This window comes from Condylostylus longicornis, unplaced genomic scaffold (assembly GCF_029603195.1).
Source record: "Condylostylus longicornis isolate FDR11 unplaced genomic scaffold, ASM2960319v2 ptg000001l, whole genome shotgun sequence".
Taxonomy (NCBI): Eukaryota; Metazoa; Arthropoda; class Insecta; order Diptera; family Dolichopodidae; genus Condylostylus; species Condylostylus longicornis.
In genome coordinates this window covers 5,461,625-5,489,591 of record NW_026577970.1, presented here as the reverse complement: position 1 = coordinate 5,489,591, position 27,967 = coordinate 5,461,625, and the positions used below count along the sequence as shown (strand labels likewise).

Below are 27,967 nucleotides of genomic sequence, written 5' to 3'. Positions count from 1 at the left end.
GCAAAATCACTAACTGTAACACTAATAACACATATTTGACAGAGTCAAGTTACATAGTCTTGAGTGAAATAAATAAGTCCGAAAACAATAAAATTTTACGCTGCATCGACAATAATAAATGGATCTCAGTAATGAAAATGACTTGTATTTTTTAGCAGCATAAGATAAAAAAATAGCCACTAATGTTAATAATTGATTGCGATAAAATATGGCAGAAAATGCTATTTTTTCGCACTATCCCGATTTCTACCAGTTTCTATCACTAGGAGCATGCAAAACTATAGCAAATGTAGTAATATTTTTTTTTGAGTGTATATACTTACATTTATAAAAAGCCTTACTGTTTTTGTTGGTAATTTAATAAATGAAGAAGCAGTTTCATTCAGTAACTTATATAAGTTGTCATATAAGTTATTTTTAACTGTGACCGTAGAAAATTTTATGTTACTGGCATCTCAGTGTATAAATTCTAGTGATTTTATCAAGAAAACAATTCAGCCACAAATCTGAATTGGGAAAAATTTTTTAATAATTTTTAAATTTTAAAACTAGAGAAAATCAAATGAGTATGTACTTACATTTACGTGTGTTTAAAACAAATTTTCATACAGGAAGAATTTTTTTTTTGGTTAAATATTGCTAATACTGCAACTATTTATTATTCTATAATGTCAAATTTAGTAAAATAAGTAGTCAAATATAGTTACAGTCTAGTCGATGTTGCATAATTCATCATAATTAATTATTCATAATTAGTGTGGTACTAGTTCCATTTGGTATTTGGTATTTGGTATTTTTATATTGTGAATAAAAGTCCAAATCCATAGCTTTTCGAAATCAATAATCATTCCGAGAATTCAATTCATTAATTTTTGAATTATCAATATCGATCATGATGTGTTAGACTGAGTGTATATTTATGTATATGGAATTATGAACACGTTTGCATATTATAAAAATTATCGGGTAAAATTTTCAAAACATTTTTTACATGTCAATTTTCAACTAGTTTATCAAGCAAAAAATAGCAAAACAAAAAAGAATCACCAATAACAGAAACCAATATTTTTACCTTGAAATATTCACTATTTAACTGTTTTGCTTACATCATCACAAGAGCAACAGAAACTAACTTAGATGCTATATGATTCCAAGTTTTTGTTTTTAGAAATTTAAGGTTAAAGTTAGGTTTTTTTTTTTATTTGAGGTTAATATGAAATCATGTGATGAAAATTTTTTCAAATACATGCATACTCACCAAATTTTAATTTATTTTCAAATAATATTTTTATCCGAATCTCTAAAATATTATTGAAAAAAAAATATTTACCATAAAAATGGTTCATTTTTACAAAAAGTTTTGATTTAATTTAATGAATATTTATCGCAAAAAAGAAAGAGAAAAAAATTACGCTCATTAAATTTTCATGGACATCTTTGTCTGTCTTATTTACTTACGTTAAATGTCTGTTTGTATGTATGTAACAAAAAAATTGTTGTTACCGGCAAAAAATGTGGTTTTAATTTTTCAGAATGATTTTTTTTGGCTTTAGCATAGTTTTGCAGATTTTACTTACAAGTGAAATGAAAAATTTTGTGATTTAAAGAAGACATTTTCTTTGCAAGTTGAGAAAACATGTTTTGAGCAAATTAGGTCAAAGTTTAAAATTTGATTTTAAAAAAAAGTTTGAGCCGTTTATGCATTTATTCATAACTTCCGAATTATTAAGGAACTTTTTGATCAAATGCTGCTATAATATACACCAGAGTATATACATTGACATAAATTCGAAATCGGATTTGAATTGAAAGAGATTTCGAAAGGCTTATTGCAACCATCAAATTATTTATACACATATGATTTAGTTTACCCATTGGCACACCATGACCATCATAGAAAGAATTGATTACGCAATAAAAATTGATTCAATTTAGATATAAATTTCATTAAATGGCAAAAAATATAACAGTTTCTGATCAGAATCTTATAAGAATGGATTAAGAAACATTCAATCCCGATATTAATAGAACATGGATGACTAATCAATTACTTTCCAAAATAAAAAAGTTTTTTTTTTCATTTTCATTTGAAGTGTGGCCACATTGTCCATTGGTCACACAATTTCCAAATTTTTTGCATTAACATAAATTGTCCAGGCTTTGAAAATAATACTAATATTATAATTAACGCAATCGTATGATCACTTTTTTTCTTTGAAATCAAAAATTGTTTTTTTAAATCAATGAATTTTAGGAATTAAAAATAATTATTGAGCAAGGGTACGTCACATTCACACACAAAAAGGAAAAAAACAATTTTTTATGGCATAACAAAAACACATACCTATTTTATTTGTTTTGTCTTTATTCCATTAGTCACGGTGAAATACGAAACAACGTGAGAATTAATTATAGAGAAAAAGAGAATTTTAAAAATAAAATTTACTCTCTGTTTACTAACATTAAAAATATATTTTTAAAAGTAGCATTTAAAAATTTTTCTGTTTCGTGAATGGTCTATGCACATATCTATGTACATAGTTACACACATACTGTAAAATTATTCCTAATATAACTTTAACGTAATTTTATTATAGAAAAGCAATTAAACATTTATTAATCACATTTAAGTATTTGAATTTTATAAAATATTAAAATTTCCATTGTGTTGCCTTCAATTTCACTTCTAATTATGAAATTCTTTTGCGTAAAAATTGTAAAAATTAAAGCGCATAAGGTAAATAACGCCTAGCGTAATTTTTTTTCTAAATGCTACATATTTATATACTTTGCAATTGTGATAGTTTTCATAATCAGGTTTTTCGCACATAAAATTTAAAGAATTTGCTGCAAAAACTTCATGACGCAAATACATTTTACAATATTCTTAATGCTTGTTCATCATTTTGTAATCTATACCACAAAATATAATATGGCATGACTTTAAATTATTAATTTACTTAAATAGAATATAAAATAAGTTACGTAGTTTCTAGAGACATTCTTGAATGCATTGATAATTGTAAAATTAATCACGTATTTTCATTGATTCTATTTGTATGATGAAAAAATTTTATAAGCACTGTATGACAATTATGAATCAAAATCTAACTTATATATGTAAGTACTTAAGAAACAAATTTCATTAAGATTGTGGTAAGGAATATTACGGAATTTTGAAAAAAAAAGAAATAGTTTTGCGTACTTATTTGAGCGGTTTAGAGTATGCTTTTGAACAAAGTTTAGCTACTTTAAATTTAACCAATGATTTTATTTGAAATCGTAAATCATATAAACGTTTTTCGAAAATGTCTTTTTGTAAGAATATGAAAATATCCAATGAAAATTAGAAATTGCATTGCTCCTTTGAAAAAGGCCCTCAGTTAGAAAGAAAGAATTCAGATCTAATATACTATAAATTTAACCAAGGTCTAGTTTAACATTTCTCTACACATATTTCAAATAACTGATCATTTGTTTGAAATTAATATTAAAGTATAAGAAACATTTTAATTTTTTTACTTGTGTTTACTGTTTCTTTAGGCTTAGGTAAAAATACACAAATAGTGGTCGGATATGTGCTGATAACATTTGATTTTTTAACATGATTTTAATAAATATTTATACCTTTGTAAATATGTTCATAAATATATGCACTTGAATACGTTTCCGGAAACTTTTTATCAAAATATATCAGTCACGGCGAACTAATACCTCGCACTCGTACAATCATACTTTGTGCGAGCTACTCCCTCGTATTCTGTCGTCACATCTACTCCATTGTCTCTTTCTCTTCATAATTATTAAAAAATATGAGCTGGAAACTTAAAATATGTACATAATGTAACTATGCTTGTATACATACATATATGTATATTGTATATGCATTACGTACTAATAATTAATTGATTGTCGCTAATATTTCCCCCAAATCAAATGTAATGCTTATCATGTAATAACGAGTGCTGTAAATGCAAGAATATAAAAAATTTACAAATTTTACAAAAATTTTCAATCAACATTTTTAACAGTTTTTTTTTTGCTTTTACTTTATTTGTTTCTGCTTTTAGATTTTAAGGCTTTTTAATATTTAAGCGTCGTTCTTTGAAAACAAGTTTAATTTGTTTTTTTGCTTTTTACATTTTCTCTTATATTTCCTCAATCAGTTATGATATTTTGGCATCATTTACCATAAACCCGCTTTACCATAAAAAAAAATCACACTTTTACACTTTTTTCTTTTTATATTTTAATTTTTTTATTTTTTTTTTATAAATACTAAAGTTATCAAACATTTTTTTTTTTCTTTGAATGTTTATTTTATAAATTGAAACCGATTTTACCTTGAGTTACCTTGAACTTGCCTTGAATATTTTTTTTTTTGCTGAATTGTTGTTTTTGTTTTGTTATTTATATATTTCTTCTTCAATAACCATTTAAGTAAGCAAAAATGTTTAATACACAACTACACAAGTATAAAACAGAGTCCAACCGAGAATAAAAAATAAAAAAAAAGCATTTAAAATAAAAAGAATATAAAATTAAAAAAAAAAATGATCGTAGCGTTTTCGATGGCTACACATAGATGGCGTTAATAAAAGGTGGTGCTGCCGTGGTAGTATTAGTATAAGTTTTTATTTATTTTTATTTGTTTATGCATACTTATTCATTTTTACTTATTACATCAGAATGAAAGTGAATTGAAATTGGAATTTTAAAAAAAAAGCAATCAGCGAAGACTTAACATAATTTTATTTATTCGTTATTATTCGAGTTTCGCATGTGTACTTAAAAAAAAAAAAAACAATAAAGTGAAATTAAGAGCAATGAATTTATGAGCAAACAATAATAAATCGTTAAAGCAAAAAAAAGAAACAAAAAAAAATATTATTAATTTTCCATAAATAATTTGATTTAAATTATTCTTATTCCAAATGTGTTTGTTTGTATGTATATGTGTGTGTGTGTGTGTGTTTGTAGATTATATTTCATGATTATAATTTCAAATAAAGAAGGATAAATTAATTTCATTCATACCTGGTAAATTCGTTTTATAAGGTTAACGTGAAAATAATGTGTATGTATGTACGTATACACATACAAAAGGTTTCAGTTTAAAAGTATGTCGTATTTTTAATATGACAGAATTCTAATAACATAATATACCTATTACATTTGGAATAATTTTTTAATTGTAAAATTTTATATTTACTTTATTTTGCTTATAGAAAAAAGAAATATCAATAAAACAAAAGCAATAAGGTTATCAAAAATTTTAATGTTACACCGCGGTCACACTTGAGAATGCTTATACCCTGAGTGTTAAACAATTGTACGAGACTACAAGCTCTTGTAATACGAATTGTCAAATCCACTCTCTTTGGGACTTGTAAGTGTCATGACTTGAATAAAAATATATTTAAAATTTAAAATTGCAATTAAAAAAATTTCGTAATTAAAAATTTAAAAAAATAATCGAAAGCAACACTATACTTATTATTGTCAAATTACTTTTTGCTCACTTTCGTCAAATCAATGACTTTATTTATTAACTCCATATTTTTAAGTGAAAAAATTGTCATCTTAAAATTTGAAATTTTAAACCTCACCCACGTGAATTAAGTTTTATAGACATGAATGGAGTTTTATTAAAGTTCAATTTATGCATAATGCACATACATACATACATACGTATGTAAAAAATTGTCTTGAATTCATTTTAATTTGAAAATTTTTAGCGCTCATTTATGTATTTTTTGGCTTTTATAATTTTTAAAGTAAAATACTTGCTCACTTTTCTCTGTTTATCTTACGTTTACTTACGCACACAAAAGCATACATACCATAAATTTGTGTGCGCAATAGATTTGATTACAAATGTTAAAATTGTTATTGACAGAGCTGAACTTGTTTCTACAACACACAATATTTTCTAAAGTTTTGATATTAATTTTAAAAAACCAATTTTGTATTGCCCATCTTTGCAATATTTCGTGTTGTGGCATTCTTATTCCTTATATAGGTGCGAAATGCAAATTAAAATGTATATTTGTAAATGCGTTTTTGGTTATTAATTTTGAATTATTGCAATATCGTGAAATCTTTTTAAATTTTTAACTTTATTTTCATCACACAATGCAAATAATTTCAAAGAAAACTACAAAAATCAATCAATGAATTAATTTCATTATTCCGTTGCCTTACGATCCCAATTCTTAATTTTACATATTTGTAGTCCATCTTCTAATTACATTCTTGCACACATACATACATATGTACATAAATGAATATAATTTAAAATTCTCAACAATATTGAAGGCTTTATTGATACTTTATATTGAAATTTTAGTAAAAACTTTTATAATTATTTCATTGGCCTTAATTTACAATATATTTGTCATCAACACGTAATAATTTTAGTTGCTTGATGCTTTTAAACGAAATTTTAATTTGTATGTGACGCATTTTTTTTCCCTTTCAATACCGCATTTACTTATGCTACGTATTTGAGTATATTAAAGGTTCAACAATATTGGAGGAAAAATATTTTTGACTATGTACATACCATGTGTACATACATACTACACAAAATTATCAGGAAATAATTAGTATTGATAAAAATAAAATATACAAAAATAATTTTTTTTTTTAATTATATTGCGTGCTAAGAATTATTATAATTTTTGTAATTAGTTCTCATTTATATTTATGTGAACAATAACATTACGTTGATTATGCGGTTATTTTGAATTTAACGTTCCGTTTAGGTGAATATTGAATCGATGTTTTTAGTTATATGTCATATTGATAGTCAATTTCAGAAAATTTAAAAGATAATAGCATGATACTATTACATTATTTTATAAAATCCGAAATTGATTATTATCTGACTCTTTCTTTTATGGCAACTTAACTTCCAATCACAAATATTGATTCTGTTCAAAATTTGCAAACTTACATCGAAAATAAACAAAAGTTCGAAAAAATTCACGAAATCAATGGACTATATTATAGAAATCAATTTAGAATGCGTTTCCGCTTCAATTAATTTAAACCGACAAAACTAAAATATATTTTAGTTCCAATCGCTGGAAAAGAACTTACTGGCAGCACTCTCAGAAATCCAATCAAAATTTCAGTTTTAAATATTTTCTTTGCTGCTTGGCAGAATGGTCTTGAAATGCTGCCTATCTTAGTCCGAATTGGCAAAGAAGTTTCGAACCGTCCTACACTTAAATACACTTTAAAAAAAATTTGGGATATTAATACAAAAAATTTTACATTGAAAATAATTTGCATTAATATCCCAAAGTTTTTCTAGCCAACTGTATACGGAGCTTCATTTCTTTACATTTAATAATTTTAAGTACATACATAAGTAGTTTCTGTTATGTAATTCTTTATATTTTAATGAAAAAATTTATTTTAATAGTACATGAACGGAAATTGTGTACCTGCTACATGTTTGTTTTTTTTTACAATAATTTAAATGTCGTTTGAAAATTATAAATTGAAACAAAAACATGTCTTTTAAATTTTAAAAATTTTCTCCTTTTCAATAAAATTTTTAACATTACTTAATTATTGTGTGAAAAATGTCAAGTTCATGGTAGTCGTTATTAAATTTGGTTTGATAAAGTTGTAGTTTTGTTGTGCTGTTTTTTGTTAAGTACACGTTAGTAACGGTATATGTAATGTTGTATGTATGGGTATTAATTATTGCATTAACATTATTGCATGAGTGCTACCGTGGTTTATAAATTTTATTTATTTTTTTACTCTTACGCAGTTTTTAACACGAATTATCAAATTACAATTTCATTCTTAAATTATTGTCTTCATTTTCATTCCCCTCTTTTATCTTCTTGCAATTTGGATTGCTATTGGAATTGGAAAAGATCATTAAAAATATTTAATGTATGTATGTATATGTACGCTTGTATATTATTATTTATTTGTATAACACTATATTTACAAAATGTTTGTTTTATTAAAAAAAAAATTCTTAAAACAAAAAAAAAATAATCAGTTTCACTTGGATTTAACTAAATTGCCACATAATTTTACCATGTACTCGTTCTTATTTCTTTCAAAGGTGTTGAATTAGCTTGTGAATGAATTATTTTACCACTTGGTCCTTCTACAACTGTATGACTACCAAATGAATTTGGGGTTTCTAAAATTGTTGTACCTGAACCTTGTACAATCTCTTTAACTGCTAAATCTTTTACAACAATTGGTTCAGCAAATTTATTTAAAGCATAAGCATGCGGTTGTCCAATAACTCTATGTGATAGAGGTGATTTAATTAATGTTTGGCGTGCTCCAGAATCATAACCTAAAATTCTAACATCTGGTAATCCTACATCATTTACAATAAGTGAACCTCCAATTTGAGCTGAAGTCGAAATACCTGGAGCAACTACTCCAGCACTTAGAAGTGCACCATCGCTTCCAGAATCGACTGTAACTGATGCAGTGGGAGTGCCAACTTGGACTGCGCCACCTACTAAAATATCAATTATTCTTTTATTTTAAATAACACATAAAATATTTTATTTTATTTAAATTTATACTGAAAATTTCTACCTCCGATTGATGATGTTCCAACTTCAGCTACAACAGATGGTAATTCTATTCCAACGGTGGGTAAATTAATTGATGGTACTTGTGCGACAATTGATCCTACTTCTCCAACAACAGATGGTATTTGTTCAATCACTGTTGGTTGTACTATATTGGAAGTTTCAATTTCAACTGTTGGCGTACCTTCGATTTCTAATACTGGAGGTGCAACAACTTCAATTGGTGGGGGTGCAGCAATAATTTGCGGTGGTTCTACTTCGATTTGTGGAGCTCCAACAACAATTTGTGGTCCTTCAATTTCAATTGGCGGTTGCTGAACAACGATTGGTGGATGTTGTACAACAATTGGTGGTGGTGATTCAATTTCAACAGCTGGTATTTCAACTTCGACTATAGGTGATTCATCATGATCTTGTGGTAAACCAGAAGCAATTATTGGTAACTTTGATATTATATGGCTTAAAAGAGTTTTCTTTAATTTTAAAAGTTTTCCACCAAGAATTGGTTTAGCTGATATTGAAGCAGTTACAACCAGAATTACTAAAATCTATAAAGAATTTTAGTTCATTATTGAATTTAAATTTAAATTTTGCAATATTTTAGGTGTATACTTACAGTGCTTTTTATATTCATTGCAATGATTTGAATGAGGACTTGCAGTGTGTAATAGAGTCAAAATAATAATAAAATATTTGGTGAAAAACATTCTATTTATATGTCCAGCAATTACCATTGCAGTTATTCCTTACTAAAGAAATGTTCGATCCCAGAACTAAAATTCCAGTTTTAAAGTTTCAATACTTTATTTTAAGAGGTTACCAATAACTCATATTTCCTGATATTTTACTTATTAAGTGCATAATATTTTTTAAAAAAATGTCATTTGAGTATTTGCCCTTAGAGAACATTAATATGTTATTTTGAAATTACTCAATTATTGTTTTATGTAGGATTACGTATTTATTACTAAGTAAATAAATGATTATTAAACTACTCAATCGAACATGACGTGACGTAATGAGCAATTATTTTGGAATGATAAGCGAAATAGAATTATTATCAGAGAGTTTAGTCTTACATTTATTGATTTTAAGTAATAGAACAGTTTTGAATAATCGAAAAATTAAATCATGTCATAAAATAACAGAATATTTTTCATTAGAATATTCAAATTGCAGTTCCGGGGTTTTATGGTTTTGGTTTGGGTTTTGCGCGTAGGATCGCGTGCACGAAAAATTTTATGAATTTTCGAAGCAATTTTTTAAACATATCTTAATTGAAACAGTTCCGTATTTCTAACGTAATGTTTTCAGCAAAAAATTGTTTAATTTTGCGTTATGCAAGAAACAATTACGCAATAAACATTCAGGTGTAAACGTGAATAAGAGTATAAAGTGAATTTGTTTTGAAAAATGACTAAAAATCCAGTTGTACATATTGAACATACCATTTAAGGCAATTAGAACCTACTTGTGTTTTCAAATAATAATTTTAATTAATTGCGAATTAAGGAGAAATAGGTACAAAATTGATAAATGTTCATCTTTACTTACAGGAACAAATCCAGTGAGTTCAGTTTGTTCAGTAACTTTATGCATTATCCAAAGTTTTATACCACGAATACATCTGATTTTAAGTAACACCACGGAAACTATCTATAATAGTGTCGTTAAATCATTTACTGGCAAACTGCTAACTAACTGTGAGATAATTACAATTAACCAAACTTTTTTTTTAAATTTTTCAGACCTAAGAGTGATTTTTTTAAAAATATTTTTATGTTGCATCAAAGATATTAAGAATACATGGCTTTGGTTGCACGTATTGCGATTGTTTGCAGCGGTCCATTCCTATCATTCTCTTAGAATTACATTTTGTTACATACTTTTAGGAGGGAAAAAAATTACAACTTATAATAATCGAATTATTAATAAGGCAATTTAAAATTTATATTGGGTTTTGAAATCGAATTACAATTTAAAATGTTTTGTAGTATTTTTGTTTCTATTTATTGCTTTAATTAAATGATTAATTTTAAAATTTTAAAATCCTAGTTAACTTTTAAAATAATTAAAATTTAAATTCTCTTTTCTATTTTCAGATTTCATTTTAAATTCAACAAAAAACATCTATAAAAACTTCTAAATTAAAAATGTGTAAATAAATCACAAAATTAAAATTAAATTTTCAATAAAACATAATAAAAACTTTGGATTACTCTTTATGGATCAACAAATCTTCTTCATTGTAAATTAATTAAAATATAATATAGAAAATAGAAATTTATAATAGACAACTGATTGGAGAAAAAAAAAGAATTTTTAATATAAGGACTTACGTATATCAGAAATAGAATAAGGATTTTATTTTAAGGAAAAAAATGACAGACAATTTGGCAGAGTAAGTATAAGACAAGAAGAAATTTAAAGTTACTGTAAATAATAAATGAAAATATTGATTTGTCCGAAAGGAAATTAGTATTATCCCGTTTATAACCCGACCTTCTGCCATCAGATTTAAATTCACACTTGATTCAGTTTTTTGCTGATAAAAAGCAGAGATTCCATAAGCACGGAATCATGAAGATGATTATTGATCAAAATGAAAAATACATCATTGATTAATATTAATTATTTGAATTAAAAATAAAGCCTTGAGATTGCATGAAATTTCGCTAATTAATTTTCGGACAATATAATAGTTTAATGTTACTTATTTATTCTGTCCTATAAGTAATTCTGAAAAAATTTATAGCTTCATTATAAGTTAATGTACTCAAATCTGAATTTGATAAAATAGAATGAATAAACAAAAAGTAAATAATAGTATTAAGAGATAAGTAATATTCACCAATAGAATATTGTAAATTTCTCGTTTAGATTCCAATTTTAAGAATCTCAAGCGGTCTCAGTTCGAGTGCTTGTATGTGTTCTTTTTTAAACGTTCTTTTACGAATGAAAAAACATAAGGTTACATTAACAATTTTTAATTTAACTACATACGTATACAGATGAGTATCGCAATGAAGTTATTTAGTAAAACGTTTGTTGCCTTTAAAAAATGCCGGAATTCTTTATAAAATTCGTTTAATAAAACGATGTTGACATATTGTTAAACAAGTATCTAAAACCTCAACAATTCTTTTTCCGTTGTAACTTCGGAGTACAGGTTATATGCATTTGGGATTAAAAGTTTTTTCAATTATTAGTAAAACTAATAAAATAAACTTTTCGTCGGCTGAGTTCTAATTAGCTCCAGACGGCATTTTTGAAAATTTTGCCTTAAGAGTGGTTTTATAGGCTTTGACGAGTGCTCTTTTACGTAACGCAAACCATTTTTTCTTATCTTCCTTAGTTTGTAAGATTTTCGGTGTCGTTTTTGCTTCCTCCATAAACCACATTTTACAGATTTTTTTGTGCTTATCTGCTCCATAAACCCTTTTTTTTGCTAATGGAGCGCATTTTACATGAAAAATTGCACTATTTACATAAATTTTTTTGAGCAAAACTAAAATTTAAAGGTTAAATTTTTTATTTTCTTCAAGTGTATTCAAAATGTATTAAAAAGTATGATTAAAAATTTTTATGATATTTTTTATCTGATCATCGTGTTTACCGTTTCAAAATTCAGTTGCAGCAAAAATTCAAGGTTACAAATTAAATAGTTAAAAACAAATTAGAATAAAATATTGTAAAAATAATTTAGGAACTGAGTTCTAAACAGAAGAGGCCTTATTGTTTGTGCCAAATCTTTGGCATATCATAGGTATTTTCTTCCGAGTAAACGGGAAATTTTTAGCAGGAATTGTATACGGTTCCCAAAAAGTATTGTTTCTTCCTGTACAACGATTTGGTTCCCTAAAAGTGTTTCGATGGCCATTACACTGTAATTTTCTTTTTATTCGAATATATCTAAAACTCGAAGCTTTGGATAATTATATGTCTTATTTTTGCTTTTTTTTTAGCTTGTTCTGCCCCAAATGGCGAAATACGTTGTTTCCCTTCAGATTTCTCAAATAATTTGCTCCACCGTTATAAGATTTCAATATAATTTTACTGAAATAATGTTTCACTTCTATTGTGCTCCATTTGCAAAATTAGTTGCTCCACATTCAAAGAAGAAGTATGAACAAGCTGATTGGATATAGAGCAATGGCAAAAATGACCAACTTAAAAAAAAATTGAATTTCTCCGAAAAGTCTAGATTTGGTAACATGAAATTTTACTCCGTTTTACATAAACAATTAATAAACTAAACTGCAGAATTTAAATAAAACCGTTCGAACATATTTTTTTTTAATTGAGGTTCGAATTCGTGTTGGTGGCGACAAATTAGAACTCAGGCGACGATTTTTAAATTTTTAATTTTGACTTTTATAAATCTTTATGGTTCCTTTTGTATAGAATAAGAACTGCCTTAAAAAATTTTTCCTACATACTTACATACACACATATTTCCTTTTTTAAATTCTAAATTTCTTAATTAAGTTTTTATATGTAAGTATGTATTATGTTATGTATGTATACCACTTTTTAGTTATTTTCTAACATTTTAATTAAGTAATTTATAATATTAACGGGTACGTGTTTTAGTCCATAATGTACTTAATAAAAAAATATTTCTATAATATTACGTTTTTTTTTTTTTAACATGTAACTTTGTACTTAGGTCTCATTATGCTTACAAATTTTTTTATTACAACTTATACGAGTATAGCAATAAAAAAGAAAAAAAATGACCTAATACCTTAAGTACTCTTATAATATGCAAATACATGCATACATAATACATACTTGTAAGACAGGTAATGTATGCATGTTTACACATTCATTTACAGGGTGAACTATTTTGCGTAGAAAGTAATTATTAAACAAAAATATTATTTTAGAAAAAAAATATTAGGAGAAGGAAGAAATTTTAGGAAAATATATTTGAGAAAGAATTTTTGCAGCAAGAAAAAAGTTTCTTGACAAAAAATTGCTTGTGACAATGGGGGTACATTATTTTCTATTAATTTTATTCAAGCAAGTATACCTAGATTTTAAGATTGAAATATTAATTTAAAAAAAATCGAAATCCCAGGAAAATAAAAAAACATAATAAAGAATTTTAAATTATATTCCGAATTTAAAAAACATTTCGGGAATCGCTGTTAAATTGTTTCAGAAGTAAGTACTTTTTGGCGCTAGCGTCATGAATTTCAATATTTTATACTAACATAAGTGATTGTACTTTTTTTTTACGCTTAATCGGGTATTACTGCATTTGCAAAAACTAATTGATAAAAATTTTGATTTAAAAAAGGAAAATAGGTAAGGAAACCGAGATTCATTATTTATAAATTACAAAGCATTAGCTAACAAGAGTTGCTTTATTCGTAAATTTCATTTACAAATGAAAACGGTTGACGTAATTGAAATGGCAGTCAGATAAATGACGTTCTGCCGTATTTCTATAATAAAAAATTTCATATATTTTCAAAGAGTAACAATCAAATTAAATTAATTATTAAGGAAACTAAAAGGAATTAGTTTTCAATTTTCCGCAACTCATGTCATTAAGACGGCAAAAAAATTAATTATTTCATAAGTACTGTGTATTTTTTTAGTGCAATTTTGTTTAGAAAACGCTAAGGCCTACAATAAATCTAGCAATATCCAACATTTTATATTTGACTACGATTCGAATAAATTAAAAAGTCATCAATCAGAATAAACCCTGTACAGTACAATAGGTATATGAATAAAGTATATACATATATTGTTTTATTATTTTTTTTCATGAATGAGTACTACTCTCGTATAAGTCATAACTCATAATTTGTTTTAAATGCATAAATAATATAATCTTCGACAAAATAAAAAAGAACAAACAAAAAAAAAAAACGGTAATTTATTTATAAACATGAACACAAGAAATTTATGTCGATCCCATATATCTAGATCGAATTTTATTTTATTATGAGAGAGTGCATTTATTATAAATTACTCAAAGTGTATTTTATAATATAAAATGCAGTAAAGAGAAAATCGAATAAACAATAAAACTATACACTGAAAGAAATTTATAATCAATTGTAGGAAAAATTAAATTATTTTATAAGAAAAATGTTTGTTTGTATAAATTAGAAATAATAATTTTACTTAAATTTAATAAACTTCTTTTGTACAAAATCGTTTTTCACAAAATATTAATAATTTTTTAATGAAATCTTCCATGCTTTTATAAATACTAATTTTTTGGCACCGAATTTTCGATTCAAAATAAAAGTCTTGCCGGCGATTGTAAATATTTTAAAAATTGAAGGTTATAGGTCATATTGTGCTCGTATAAAAATTTACGTTATGTATTTTAAGTTTACAATATAATAACATTTTTACAATTCTATAAAATTCTATTTGTTACTAGTAACTAGTAAAATATCTTACATTTAAAAGAAAACTAATAAAGAATTGCTTTCTTGAGAATTTTCCATTTGCAATGGTAGATAACATATTTTTCTTTCCGTGAATGTAAATTAATGTATGCAATACACATATTTCATTTATTATATATGTAAGTATATGTAGTATACAATATCGTTTCGTTAAATATTTTAGTACTATACACGCATATGTATATATTTAGAAATAGGAACTGATTTTTTTCTTTTTTCACTTTTATAAATTATTTAAGACAATGGGGAGGATATAATGCGACAATAGGAAAAATTATTTCTATAAAAAGTAGCCAAAGCAAATGCAATATAACATTTATAATGGGTATATATTCAGATTTCGTACAATTGTGCAGAAATTTGAAACAATGAAAAATTTAAATATTTATGTATGTATATATGTATGTATGTACATTTATTTGCGTAATAAATAATTTTTTTTGAGAAATACAAAATAATAGAAATAATAACACAAATTATGTATACATTTACATATACATGTGTATATATGTATAAGATTCATATAACAGTATATATTCATTTTTATATGTAAATCCTAAAATTTGTGTTTATACATTAAAAATTTTTCAAGGATAACTGAAAATCAAGGATTATAAAAAAAATAAAATAATTGATCTTAATTTGTTCGTTTGATTTCTTTACTTTTTCGTAAGTTGTATTTTCTTGCCTTCAATTGGTCATTCGAAACAAAAAATTTATAGTTAAAAAATAATTATTCAAAAGTCTACTAAAGAAACAGTCACATGTAACAAGCAATTTAAAGAGAGCGGTCGCTTTAAATTTTGATTTTTTTTACTGCTTTCTCATTCCCCTAACACAGCTCCATGAAAAGAAATTAATTCATATTTTTTTTGCCACTTTTAAAAACATAAAAAATAAAAATAAACATTTAACAGATGAAATAAAACACTGATTTTTACACAAGTGCTGATTCATAATCTCTACGAGTAAAATTAGTGATCATTAATAATTCTATATCGTAGCTAGGGCGGTTCTAACTAATTCTAGTTCGTAGGATTCATGATAGGGCGGTTTATTTATTGTCGTTTGTTCATTCCAAAGCAGAAAAAGTAGAATAGGGTTACTCAATGTTTGCTTGATAAAATGTTCTGAATGAGTAAAATAAAACGAACATAACTAAAATAAAACGGTATGTTCGTCACCTACCTAGTAAACTCAATGACGTCAGAAATTGTAATAACTCAATGATGGTTATTTACAGTAATCATGCGCTAACCCTATCCTCCTCCTAGGAGCGAAAAAGGATCAAAAAAAAAAAACTAAAATAAAAACAAAATAAAAAGGTGACATTAAAAGATTTAATTTTTTTATTCTATCATAGACGAAATGGAATAAAAAGAACTCCTTCGGAATATTCCAACACGAATAAAAAAATAGCCAAGAATACAATGTTCAAAATATTTTGAATGAGTAAAACCGCATTTTGATCGATTATTCTTCCGAGAATCGAGCATGTTTACGAAATTTCTCGAAAAATATTAATATCTACTTACATATGCATACTAAATAAATCATTGTCATATAAATAATTTTATTGAATTAAGAATTATTATTGCAATATAAAATTCTAAAAGAAAATTGGTAATTTAAAGTTTTCAACCATTATTTTAACATTTTGCTAATATTCTAGAATTTATATTTGTCTTTTTTCAGTTAATAGAAAAAATTGACTGTGCATTTGGAGGATAAAATCATTTAGAAAGGCAAAAAATATGTGCAAGAATTATAAATTTCCATAATTTCTTTAATATTATGTCCGTCTGGCGTATTAAATTTAAAATTATTGCAATATATTTTCAATATACATACATACGTATAACAAGTCATATAAATTTTAATTTATTATTTAAACTCTGGCGGGTACTTATGAAATAAATGTTTAAGAAATGTCGTCAGTATTTTTCTTAAAATTCTAATTTATTGGAATAAATGCAAATTCATGTATGAGTAACGAAATTTAAAAATTGAATTATATTTTAAATTGCACTTGAATATTCTCTTATTGTTCATCGTGTGCAACACAATTCACGCAGCAGACGTAATATTGCTTTTTAATCGAATCCTTTACATAAAAGCAAGAAATATTTTGCCGAATTAATGTACATATGTATGTGCAGCCATTCTTATTGAAATATTAAAGAATGATGTGTATTCAAAAATAAGACGTTTGTTATCCGATTTAATAGCATATCTGTAATGCAATCCTTTGAAGTTAGAAATAACTAAGTGCTTGAGGTATTTTTTATGATTTTACAAGGAAAATCTAACAAGCTTCAATTAAAATACAGAAGATGGAATTAATCATCACCAATTATTGATTTTTCGACATGTGTTGAATATTACCATTCAAATATTCACTTAATGTTCGAAAAAAGACTTTGATTTGACATTTTATATTAGAATTGTAAAAAATCCAAAGACTAATGACGATGACGTCTTTCTTTCTTTCATATATTGCACCCCTAAAACAACAATCTTTCAACATAAAATATATTCATTGTTATCTATCTGCTTTATTTGGAAAAAATCTGTTTGATTTTACGATACAGTAATCCTGCTGGGAAGGTTTTATGTATACATGTACTAATTAAATAATACGTTACAGATTTTTTCATATGTAGAAATTAAACTAAAAATTTTGTGTTTTGCGACATCTCTGACGAATTTTTATCACATTTTATGTTGACACTTATATTTTTTAGGTTATCAATTGTTTCAGTTTGTTAACAGAAGATTTTTCTGTTTTGAATTACTGCCGTCTATTAAAGTTAAAATTAAATAAAATTTTTTATCGAAATAAAAAAAAGGTATGAATGACAGTAGACTGTCAATTCTCATATTAAACGAATGAATTTGTTACAAATCGAATAACGAAAGTTGTGAATGAAGTTGGTTAAATTGAAAATGTTACCTGTACAGTCTTATATAAAAATATTAAAGAGTTTTTGAAAATATCTTCATAAGACTGTAGAACAGACGTTCTGATAGCGATGTTGTGGAGTATGTTACCCTGGGGGTGTGATTAGTGCTGCTTCGATTGGGAAATGCACTGTTATACATATACTTACGCATATTTTTTTTATTTTTATTATAATAATTTTTTATTGATTTTCTCTTTTTGATTTATGATATAAAAAAAAATTTCTATAAACACTTACTTAATCATTACAATAGAAAAAAAAAACTAAATATTTTAAGTACATTCACATAATAGAAATCTGAATTATCGATATTGATTTTCATTTATAGCCACATACATATATACATATACATATATACGTATATTTGTGTTTTTTGTTAAATAATCTAAGGATTTAAATTTATATTTTTTTCTTTCGCTCATGAAAACCTTAAATGTTTAAGAATGCATGCATAAATATTCGATTGAATGATTAAAAATTATATTGTCACTATGGGAATGAAATATTTTTCATTGGCTGCAAAAAAAAATGAAATTTCGTTAATATGTGAAAATTGGTGCATCTTTTAAATCAATTTGATTTATTTTTAATATGTAGAGTAGAGGAGTACCAAGGTTGCTATCAAGTACATGGCTCTTAAGTTTGAAATTGAAAAATTTTTAAATATAACGCTGAATAATCTACTATGAAGAATTTGATATATAAATTAGCATTGCGATGTAGTACTGGTCCAAAATGCAGAACAAAGCGATTTTAGAAAATAGTCCGTTTAAAAACGCACAGCTGTAGTAATTTTCTGTTAAGATTAATTGTTTGCTTAGAATCTTAGATCATATGATTTTCCATTGCTAGAATAACTATAATCCAAGTCCAGCGATAGCCAATCCAGAGAGAAACTTTTTTTACTACATTCTGAAGTCATGGAAAATCATATTTAAGACATTTTCGGGTCTCAATACCGTGTAGCTAATTTGCAGTAGATTTACCACATTATATTAAATTTTTTGTACAAATTCCTATTTTTTTTATGATTCGGTCATATATTTTTTTTCTGTAGAATTTTTGAAAATAAAGATAAAATTCAATTTAATTTTCAATAATATTTTGATTCATTAATTACAAGCTGCTGTAAACTGATTTTGAAAAATTTTTTTTCATTATTCGATTCTTTTTTAAAAAAAACACTTGTACAAATATTTAAAATTATTCAGACAATGACGAAAATTTTTTTCAATTTCATTGACGATCACATTAATACTCGTATTATAAGATTCAATAGAATTTTTGAATTTTAAGCTGAAAGAGATTTCAATTTTATTTGCAGTTTTAAAAAAAATTCAAGGTTACAAATTAAATAGTTAAAAACAAATAAGAATAAAATTGTATAAAAATAATTTAGGAAATAGGTATTTTCTTCAGAGTAAACGGGAAATTTTCAGCAGGAATTGTATACTGTTCCCAAAAAGTATATTGTTTCTTCCTGAGTGTACAACAAGGAATCTTAAGCAGAAATTGTGTTTGGTTCCCGAAAAGGGTTTTGTACACCATAATTTTCTTTTCATTCGAATATTAATAAATCCTAATCCGCAATGAAATGCTAAAATTTTTCAAATTGTGTACAAAGCTATAAATATTTTATATAAATATCCAATTATTTATGAAGTTTCATTCTTATATAATTCAAAATTTTAAAACACAAACTAAATTTCTTAAAATTTAATTATAGAAAAGCATTAGTTATTATGCTAATTAATTCTAATTATTCTATTTAATAACTGTGAATTATTATTAAATTCTTTTTAATTCAATATTTATTAAGAATATTTACTTATTAATTTTCTTAAAAATTCATTTTAATAAAAACAAAAACAAAAAACCAATATAAATAACATTTGAACTTCCTCTTATCATTTTAGAATTTTTATTTTGGAAATTATTTTATTTATAAAATACGCGTAGACATCTTAAATGTACATAGAGATGAGAATAAAATAAACAAGTACATAGAAATAAATAAAAAAAGAAGGTCAATCGTTCATTTAACTTTCAAGTTAAAGCTAGATTAAATTTTTATAATATCGGTCAAATATTAATATAAATTTAAAATCAAGGTTATTTAAATTGATTTTTTTTTAAATTTCTGCCTTGTTTATAATATTTTTAATAATTTAACAAATTATATACATAAATATATAATGTCCTTAGAGAAACTCAAAAATTTTTAATATCCGGAATTAAAAAATTAATTTCACGTGTATATGTGTACTAAAATAGAAAAATTATTGCAAAACGATTAAATTAATTTTCATAATAAATTAAAAAATAAAGGTTAGAAACAAAATTTAGTTTTAGCTGTGGATTATATAGTTTGCTTGGTTTCGTTAATTACAAAAGAGATTAGGTAACTAATAAGGATCACTTAATTTACGTATAATACAAATATGAAATTATTTTGTAAGTAATGGCTAGAGGGTTGAAAAATTTGTGAGTCTAAAAACTTGTGGTTAACCTTTTTTGAAGAATCTTGTTATTGAAATTGAATAAATAAAAATTGATTTTACTTGTTTCTAGTTTTAATTGATTTTAAATTTATTCATATGAAAACTAAAAATCCCTGACATGTGAAATTTTGACATTTTCGGAAAAAAAAATTCCTATTATGCTAACAAATGGATGTACATCGCAACATTCGAAGTCACAATAAACATAAAAGGTCTGTCCGGTATTTTGAAAATAAAAGTTTTCCAAAACTTTTTAATTAAAAATAAAATAAACAAATTGATTCACAATAAATAATTGCCCCATTCCCAATAATTAATAAAATTGAATTTAACCGCTTTTCATCGTTCGACGTTTGTTATTTTTTTGACTTCTCACTATAATTCAAATTAAAAAAAAATTAGCTTTTTCGATATATGCCGTTTATTACCTATCTTATAAAGTTGTATTAACTTTGCGTTTCTTGTCTTTTTTTTTTTTGAAATGAGAATTTGCGACAAGTTGATATCACATTTTTCTCTTTTTGTAGTTTTTTCAAGTTTTATACCAGACAGACCTAATATTAGAATATGTTGATATTGAACATATTGTCAAATAAAATTGTGACTGGAGTTATTGCGTATTATAGAACTGGAAAGCTAAGAATAAGAAAATATATCTTATTAAAATTTTATAGGTCTGGGTTGCCTCTTCCCGGATTATATTTTCAATTAATATTTTATTTTTTTAATTTAAAATTTTTAAATTCTAATTCTGAAATTTAATTGATTCTTATGAAATTTTTGAATTTACATTTTGCCATTGAACTCACATTGCAATTTTCATAGATAAATTAATTAATTAAATTATATTTACAAGTGTTTTACAAAATAAAATAGATGTAAACCGCAAATATATAAACGTCATTTTTGTGGAAAATTCCTTTTTGTCGTAATGTACAACTTTCTTTTACCATAGTAGATACGTTACTTATTTAGTTTACAGTAGTTATATTTAACACATTTTGACACACGGGAATAAGTTAGTTTTGTTAGCATTTCCAAGAATTTTTACACAAAAAAAAAAACGTGTAATAAAAATATTATTTAAACCTGCGTCCCATTTCATCAACCATTTGTAATTTTTCTTTTACTTTTTAACTTTTCAAAAAAACTTCTTTTATTAGTACATTTCATTAGAATTTTGACTCTAGGTATAGAATGTACTTTGCAAATTTCTTAATTATTGAAATGGGGCCCTGCTTAAAAAATTATTAATTCTTATTTGACCTCATATAAGCATTAATTTTAGTTTATTTTAGCCCAATACAAAGTCAATTAAAACTTTATTTTACCATTTTTACACTGTTCAAAACTGAAAAAACAATTTTAATAAAATCATTAAGTAAAAAATAAATCTAAAAATTCTTGTAATTTAAAGCTTTTTCATCTCTTTAATGAAATTCCCAAAAAGATGAGAATTTTCCAGAATCAAAATTTGTAAACCCACAGCTGACAATTTCTTGAAAATAAAAAATCAGTAAAATACTAAAAAAAGGAAACAAAAAATAAAATAAATTATTTACAAAAATGGTATTTGATTATGTCAATATTTTTGATAATGAAAGTTTAATAACCTTCTCTCAAATTTAATATTGCTCAAAAACTTTTTTTTTTTAAATTGGGTAGCCGAGATTTAGTATTAGTAGATGTATAGATGTATGTATACGAGTATAATATAAGAATTTGGTTTTGAGTTTTCTACCTTATTTGCCTAAATCAAATTTTAAAAAAAAAAATTTTTCTAAAATACTTGATACTTTTGATGACACATAATCGTTATACTTTCATAAAATTTTGATAATTTTCTTCTCTCACTAACAAAGTGATTAATACTTCTAGTAGTTAAATGACCGGTTTATGATTGACAAAAAACTCGATTGCCCTTGGTAGCTTTAATGATTTTGATTATTTTTATGTTGGTATAGTTATTTACTTGCCATCTCATGAAATTGTAATTGAATTGCGTCTAATAGCAAATAACTCATTTTTGTCATAATTTTTTTCATAACTTCCTGTAACTCATTGTTCTAGGTAAATATATCAATGAAAGGTAAATAAAGGTTATATTCTAATTAAAATTCTTTTTAAACATTAAATTAACTAAAAACATTCACAAGACACTATGTAATATTGTCTATTGTCACAAAATAGTTTTTTTTGTCTCCTGTAAAGTAGAGCAAAATGAGTTATTTGCTATTAGAATTAAGCCGACGATTGTTTCTTTACTTTACTGAAATGATTTAATGCCTTAAAATATTAATTTTATTACTGACACCTACCGTACAATAAAGTAAATTAATGAAAAATAATTTAATTTTAAGTGAATGAATTTTTTTTACTCAAATTAAAAATTTGAAGGAATTTATTATAAATTTTCTTGAATATCGTAATTCGAGATCTCTTTTAAAACTTTTAGAGATGCATGTTAACCCTTTCAGAATGTTAAAAGTTTTGTTTTCCATATCCTTTGGTGCACTTTTTGGGAAGAAGGCGTTTATCCTATCGTACATTATAAAATTGCAAAGTAAATTATAAGGAAAACATTTTTACTGTGACTATTGTTTGACTTACAATTTTAAAATAAAAATATTACCTAAAATTCTAGAATTCTTAGAAAGAAAAAAAACTTTCTATTCTTAATAAGTTTAAAGTATTGGTTATTTAATTGAAATATAAATATTATTTTTATTTTACAGAAAACTTTTAAAATATCCGACTGCAATAGGTCGTTTTTGTTTTGTGATAATAAATAATATTTATTGTATACCAACATATGTTGTTTGGATGGGACTTTTATTACCATTAAAACGATTAAATCCAGATGCATATTATAAAATTGAGGGACTATTATTTCATTGGTTATTAGCTGTAGTATCATTATGGTCATATACAGCTGGTTATAACAGTAAGTAAAATATTAAATATTATAATTAAGTATAAATTGATTTTTTTAAAAAATTTAAATCTTATTACTTATGCATAAAAGACCCTACTAATAAGTAATAATTTAATTGGATTTTAAATTTTTAATAAAATCAATATTAAACAAAAAAAAAAATTTAATTTTTCATGCAAGAAGTATTTTTAAAAATAATTTTTTTCTTTTTATATAAAATTTATAGTTGTAGAAGTTGGGGATGATATTGAAGAATGTCGAACAAAAAAAACTCTTATAATCGCAAATCATCAAAGTACAGCCGATGTTCCATTATTAATGGCAAATTTTAATGCTAAAGAGGGTGTTCTACCAAATATTATGTGGATAATGGATCGATTATTTAAATATACAAATTTTGGTATCGTTAGTATAATTCATCAAGATTTTTTTATTGCTTCAGTAAGTCAATTTTATAATATCGTATAATTTTGTTTATAGAATTATTTATTTATTAAGATAAAAAAAAATGATAAAAAAAATTAAGGATATTTATAAACATTAATATACTTATATCGTAATATCCTTGTTAAATAAAAATATACACTTTAAATGTAAATAAAGAATAAAAATATCCTTAAGAATACATTTACGTTATTTGTATATATTTTCCGAAGATCCGAAAAAGCATTTCCAAAAATATTTACCTTTTATATTCACAATTATTCATTTTTATTTACATTCTACATACATTCCTTAATATAAAAATGCATGAATAAATAAAAATGATTAAATGAAAAATAAGAAGAAAGAAAAAAGGAAAAAAATCTGAGTTATTTATTTTGTAACTAATTAAAATTTAATGAATTTTCTTAGATCTCATTAGAAAATCAATGTAGTAATCAACATTGAAAACAGATGTTTAATTTTTAGCACAATTTCAACAAAATTGGGAATAATTGTACTTATTTATTTAAATATGTTCACTCGTCCGTTTGTTGAGGTATTTGTTTACAATATTTGTGCGTCTTGAAGATAAAAAGTTAAGGCAAGAAAATGTTTATCTATTTCGCCCTTTCTCTTGAAAAATTATCGCCTCTAAGTTTCTTCTATTGCGAAATAGAATAAACGAACATTGAAATGCCAAAATTGCCATTAAAATTTACCGTTAACTTAAACTTGTTATTTTTTTTCCAAATTTTCGACGCCATTTTTGTCTTAGACGGAATGTTGTAGAAACCCCAGATGTTAAGAATTTGTAGAACTTAACAAATTTTTCGAATTTATTTTTGAAACACGTTTTTCTACATCTCTTGCAATTTTTTGACTCTTAAAACTGATATAATTCAAATTTTCAGTTTACTTTTCTATAATAATAAAAAGTATTTGCATCAAAAATATAATTACTTATCTTAATTCGTCTAATTAGTTATGTTAACTCTACTTGAATTTTTTGATCTAACCCCAAAAATATATGCGATAATTATTCAATAATGTTACAATTTTGACATAGACGTATCCATGAGAATATTTAAGATCAAGTTTTTGTTTTTTATAAAATAAGGTTTTCGGTTTTCAAAGGAAATGTGCTATTTTACACACCATTGATTTGATCTCAAATTATTTATTTTATTTCAAAATCTAATGACTTTAATTATAATTACATTAAAAATCTTTATTTTCATTTTGAGTTCAATAAAAGTAATTACCTGAATTATTTGAAAGATTTATTAAAATACGTTAAAAGTATTTTATTGCAGAAAAATAAAATATACTTATTTTAATTTTTTTTTTTTGTACTTTTAGGGTAAAGGAAATCGTGATGAATCAGTGGAATGTCTTAAAACCCATATTAAAAATTCATTTCTAAAAAGAAATCGAAAATGGATGGTACTTTTTCCAGAAGGTGGTTTCTTAAGAAAACGTCGTGAGGTTAGCCAACGGTTTGCTAAAAAGAACAATTTTCCATTTCTTCAACATGTAACATTGCCGAGAGTTGGTGCATTAAAAGCAATTATGGATGTAATGGTTGAAGAAGCAGTCAAATCTGATAATACTGGAATAACAAAATCTTGTAATAAAATTAATACTGATATGGAAAGAAGTTCATTAATTAATAAAAATGATAACACATATAAAAAAATTGAGGTACCATCAATCACAAGCTTTAACACAACTTATGGTAAATAAATATTCTATTATAATAACGCAAATTCAAAAATCTAATTTGAATTAATAATATTTATTTTAAAATTTAATAGCAGAATCATCGTCAGCAATACCATCAGATTCAGGTACTTCAACATCAACAACTACAACAACTTCAGCAACATTATTAAAACAACAAACAACAAAAGAATTTAATTTAGAAAATGATACTGAACGAAACTTGACATCATCATCATCATTATCAACATCATCATCAACATCATCGACTGATAAAAATAATTTAGGAGCGCAAGTAAAAGATGAAACATTGCCAAATGGAAATTCAGGATTAAAAAAGAATTTAATAAATTTAAGATCATCGGCAAATACAAATACAGCTAATACAAATATAGGTTGTACATCATCAAATAATAATAAAAATTCAGAGAATAGTTTACTTGAATATATATTGGATATAACAATAGCATATCCAAATGCAATACCATTGGATTTACCGAATATTGTACATGGTATTAGAAAACCATGTACAACATATATGCTTTATAGATTATATAAAGTTTCAAATGTAATTATAATTTTTGTATTTAAATTATATTTTTGTTTTAATATAAATTTTATTTTAAATTTTAGATACCAAAAGATGGTGAAGCATTAACAAAATGGTTATATGATCGTTTTGTTGAAAAAGAACAATTATTGGAAAGATTTTATCAAACTGGTCAATTTTATTTAGATCGTACTATGAATAATGGTCAAGTGATACAACAAGATTTATTAAGATTCGTTTTAATTAATGTATTTTTTATTACCTCAACATATTTTCATTATCAAATGTTTACATCGTTATATACGTATTGCTTACATTTAACGTATGGTGCATCATAATAATTTTATTATGTAATAAAAAAACTAATTATAAATAAGATATTTTCTTTTTAAAAATTAAGCAAAAAAAAAAATAAAATAAATTCAATTAAAATAAATAATAAAAAAAAAACAAAATTGACATTACATAGAACAGAAAAAATTAATTAAAAATTTCAAAAAAGAAAAATTTTATTAGATTTTTGTCTAAGTAGATTCTAAAATAATTATTATTATTATTAAATATATGATTTTTAATTATAAATATTACGTATGTAACAGAAATATTGTACATTTATATTTAATAACTATGTTTCTTTCCTTTAAAATTAAATTAATCCTTATAATGTAAAAATTTTAAAATCAATCAAACAAAAACATTTTTTTTTCCAATTCCAATATAATATACATATATAGAATGATATATTACAAAAAAAGCTTAATTATTATTAAATTTTAAATTATTTGTAACATAAATAAAAAGAAACTTTCTTTAAATCACAACATCAATTAAGTAATTTAAAAATTTTATTTTTTTTTTATTTGTAAAAACATATTTGTAAAAACATTACAGGTTTTCAAAATTATAAAGTTTTAATTTAAAATAAACTAGAACATACAGAGTTTTTGTATTTATATTTTGTGTAAATTAAAATCTTTTTGATTTTTTTTTTTGGTAATTAAAAAAAGCATTGGAATATAGAAAACATTGAATTTCAAAGGCATTCTTTTGTAAATTTTTATTTTAACAACGCATTTTTAATCCATTTGTCTAACATAGTGCACAGACTTTAAAATTTCATCGTGCAAAATTGCCACAAAAGGAAATTCAAAAAACAATTACTCGAAGAAATTTGAAAAGTCAGTACCAATATCTCTACACTGGGACAAAATGGCTAAATATTGTAATTTATAATATGCTGACATCAATAATTCAATAACGTAAATAAATTTCTATAAGAAATAACAACAAAAAATAATAATTTTTCTGCATTTTTGTCGGCTTAGTTATATAATATAGAATTTATTTATTAAAATTAAAAAAAGAAATTATTTATTATATCTAATAATCAATTAGATTTTGTTTATTATTTATATATAAATTATATTATTATTATAATAATTTTGTTAGCCAAAAATTATTATTCCGCCCTTTATTTCAATTATTCTAGCGAATAATCATTTTTGTATGTTAGACGAAAACTTTAAAATATTTAGAAATTATTGTTATATTTGATCTTTAAAAAAGAATGTAGAATCTACTTTTGCACTTATCAAATTATTTTTATGAATTTTTTTTTTTGTTTTTTTTTTGACTATAAGACAATAAATTTTTATTAAAACTTCTTTAGATTATCGAAAATATATTATGCATTTGTAAACAAAACTCATTAATATCGTATGAATCATTTTATTACAAAATATATAAAATTAATTTACTTAAAATAAACATTTATATTTGAAATTATTTATAAAAATATAAACAAAAATAAAAAAAGTGTTTATTATCCATACTTTCTTTAGACGCAGATGA

At 24.3% G+C, this 27,967-nt stretch overlaps 1 protein-coding gene across 2 annotated transcripts in view; it reads left to right on the top strand.

The window, feature by feature from the left end:
• Positions 1 to 27,623, top strand: part of LOC129608500 (acyl-CoA:lysophosphatidylglycerol acyltransferase 1-like) — a 55,683-nt gene extending 28,060 nt beyond the window's left edge. The window contains exons 2-7 of one of the 2 annotated variants that reach the window (XM_055520164.1): positions 10,688 to 10,986; positions 23,222 to 23,430; positions 23,648 to 23,862; positions 25,207 to 25,582; positions 25,665 to 26,134; positions 26,200 to 27,623. In XM_055520164.1, coding sequence (XP_055376139.1) covers positions 10,967 to 10,986; positions 23,222 to 23,430; positions 23,648 to 23,862; positions 25,207 to 25,582; positions 25,665 to 26,134; positions 26,200 to 26,454 — 1,545 coding nt within the window. In that variant the 5' untranslated portion in view covers positions 10,688 to 10,966 and the 3' untranslated portion in view covers positions 26,455 to 27,623. Of the gene's footprint in view, positions 1 to 10,687; positions 10,987 to 23,221; positions 23,431 to 23,647; positions 23,863 to 25,206; positions 25,583 to 25,661; positions 26,135 to 26,199 lie in introns of both variants that reach the window. The other variant, XM_055520074.1, reaches the window with a different exon arrangement.
• Positions 27,624 to 27,967: the final 344 nt, after the last annotated feature.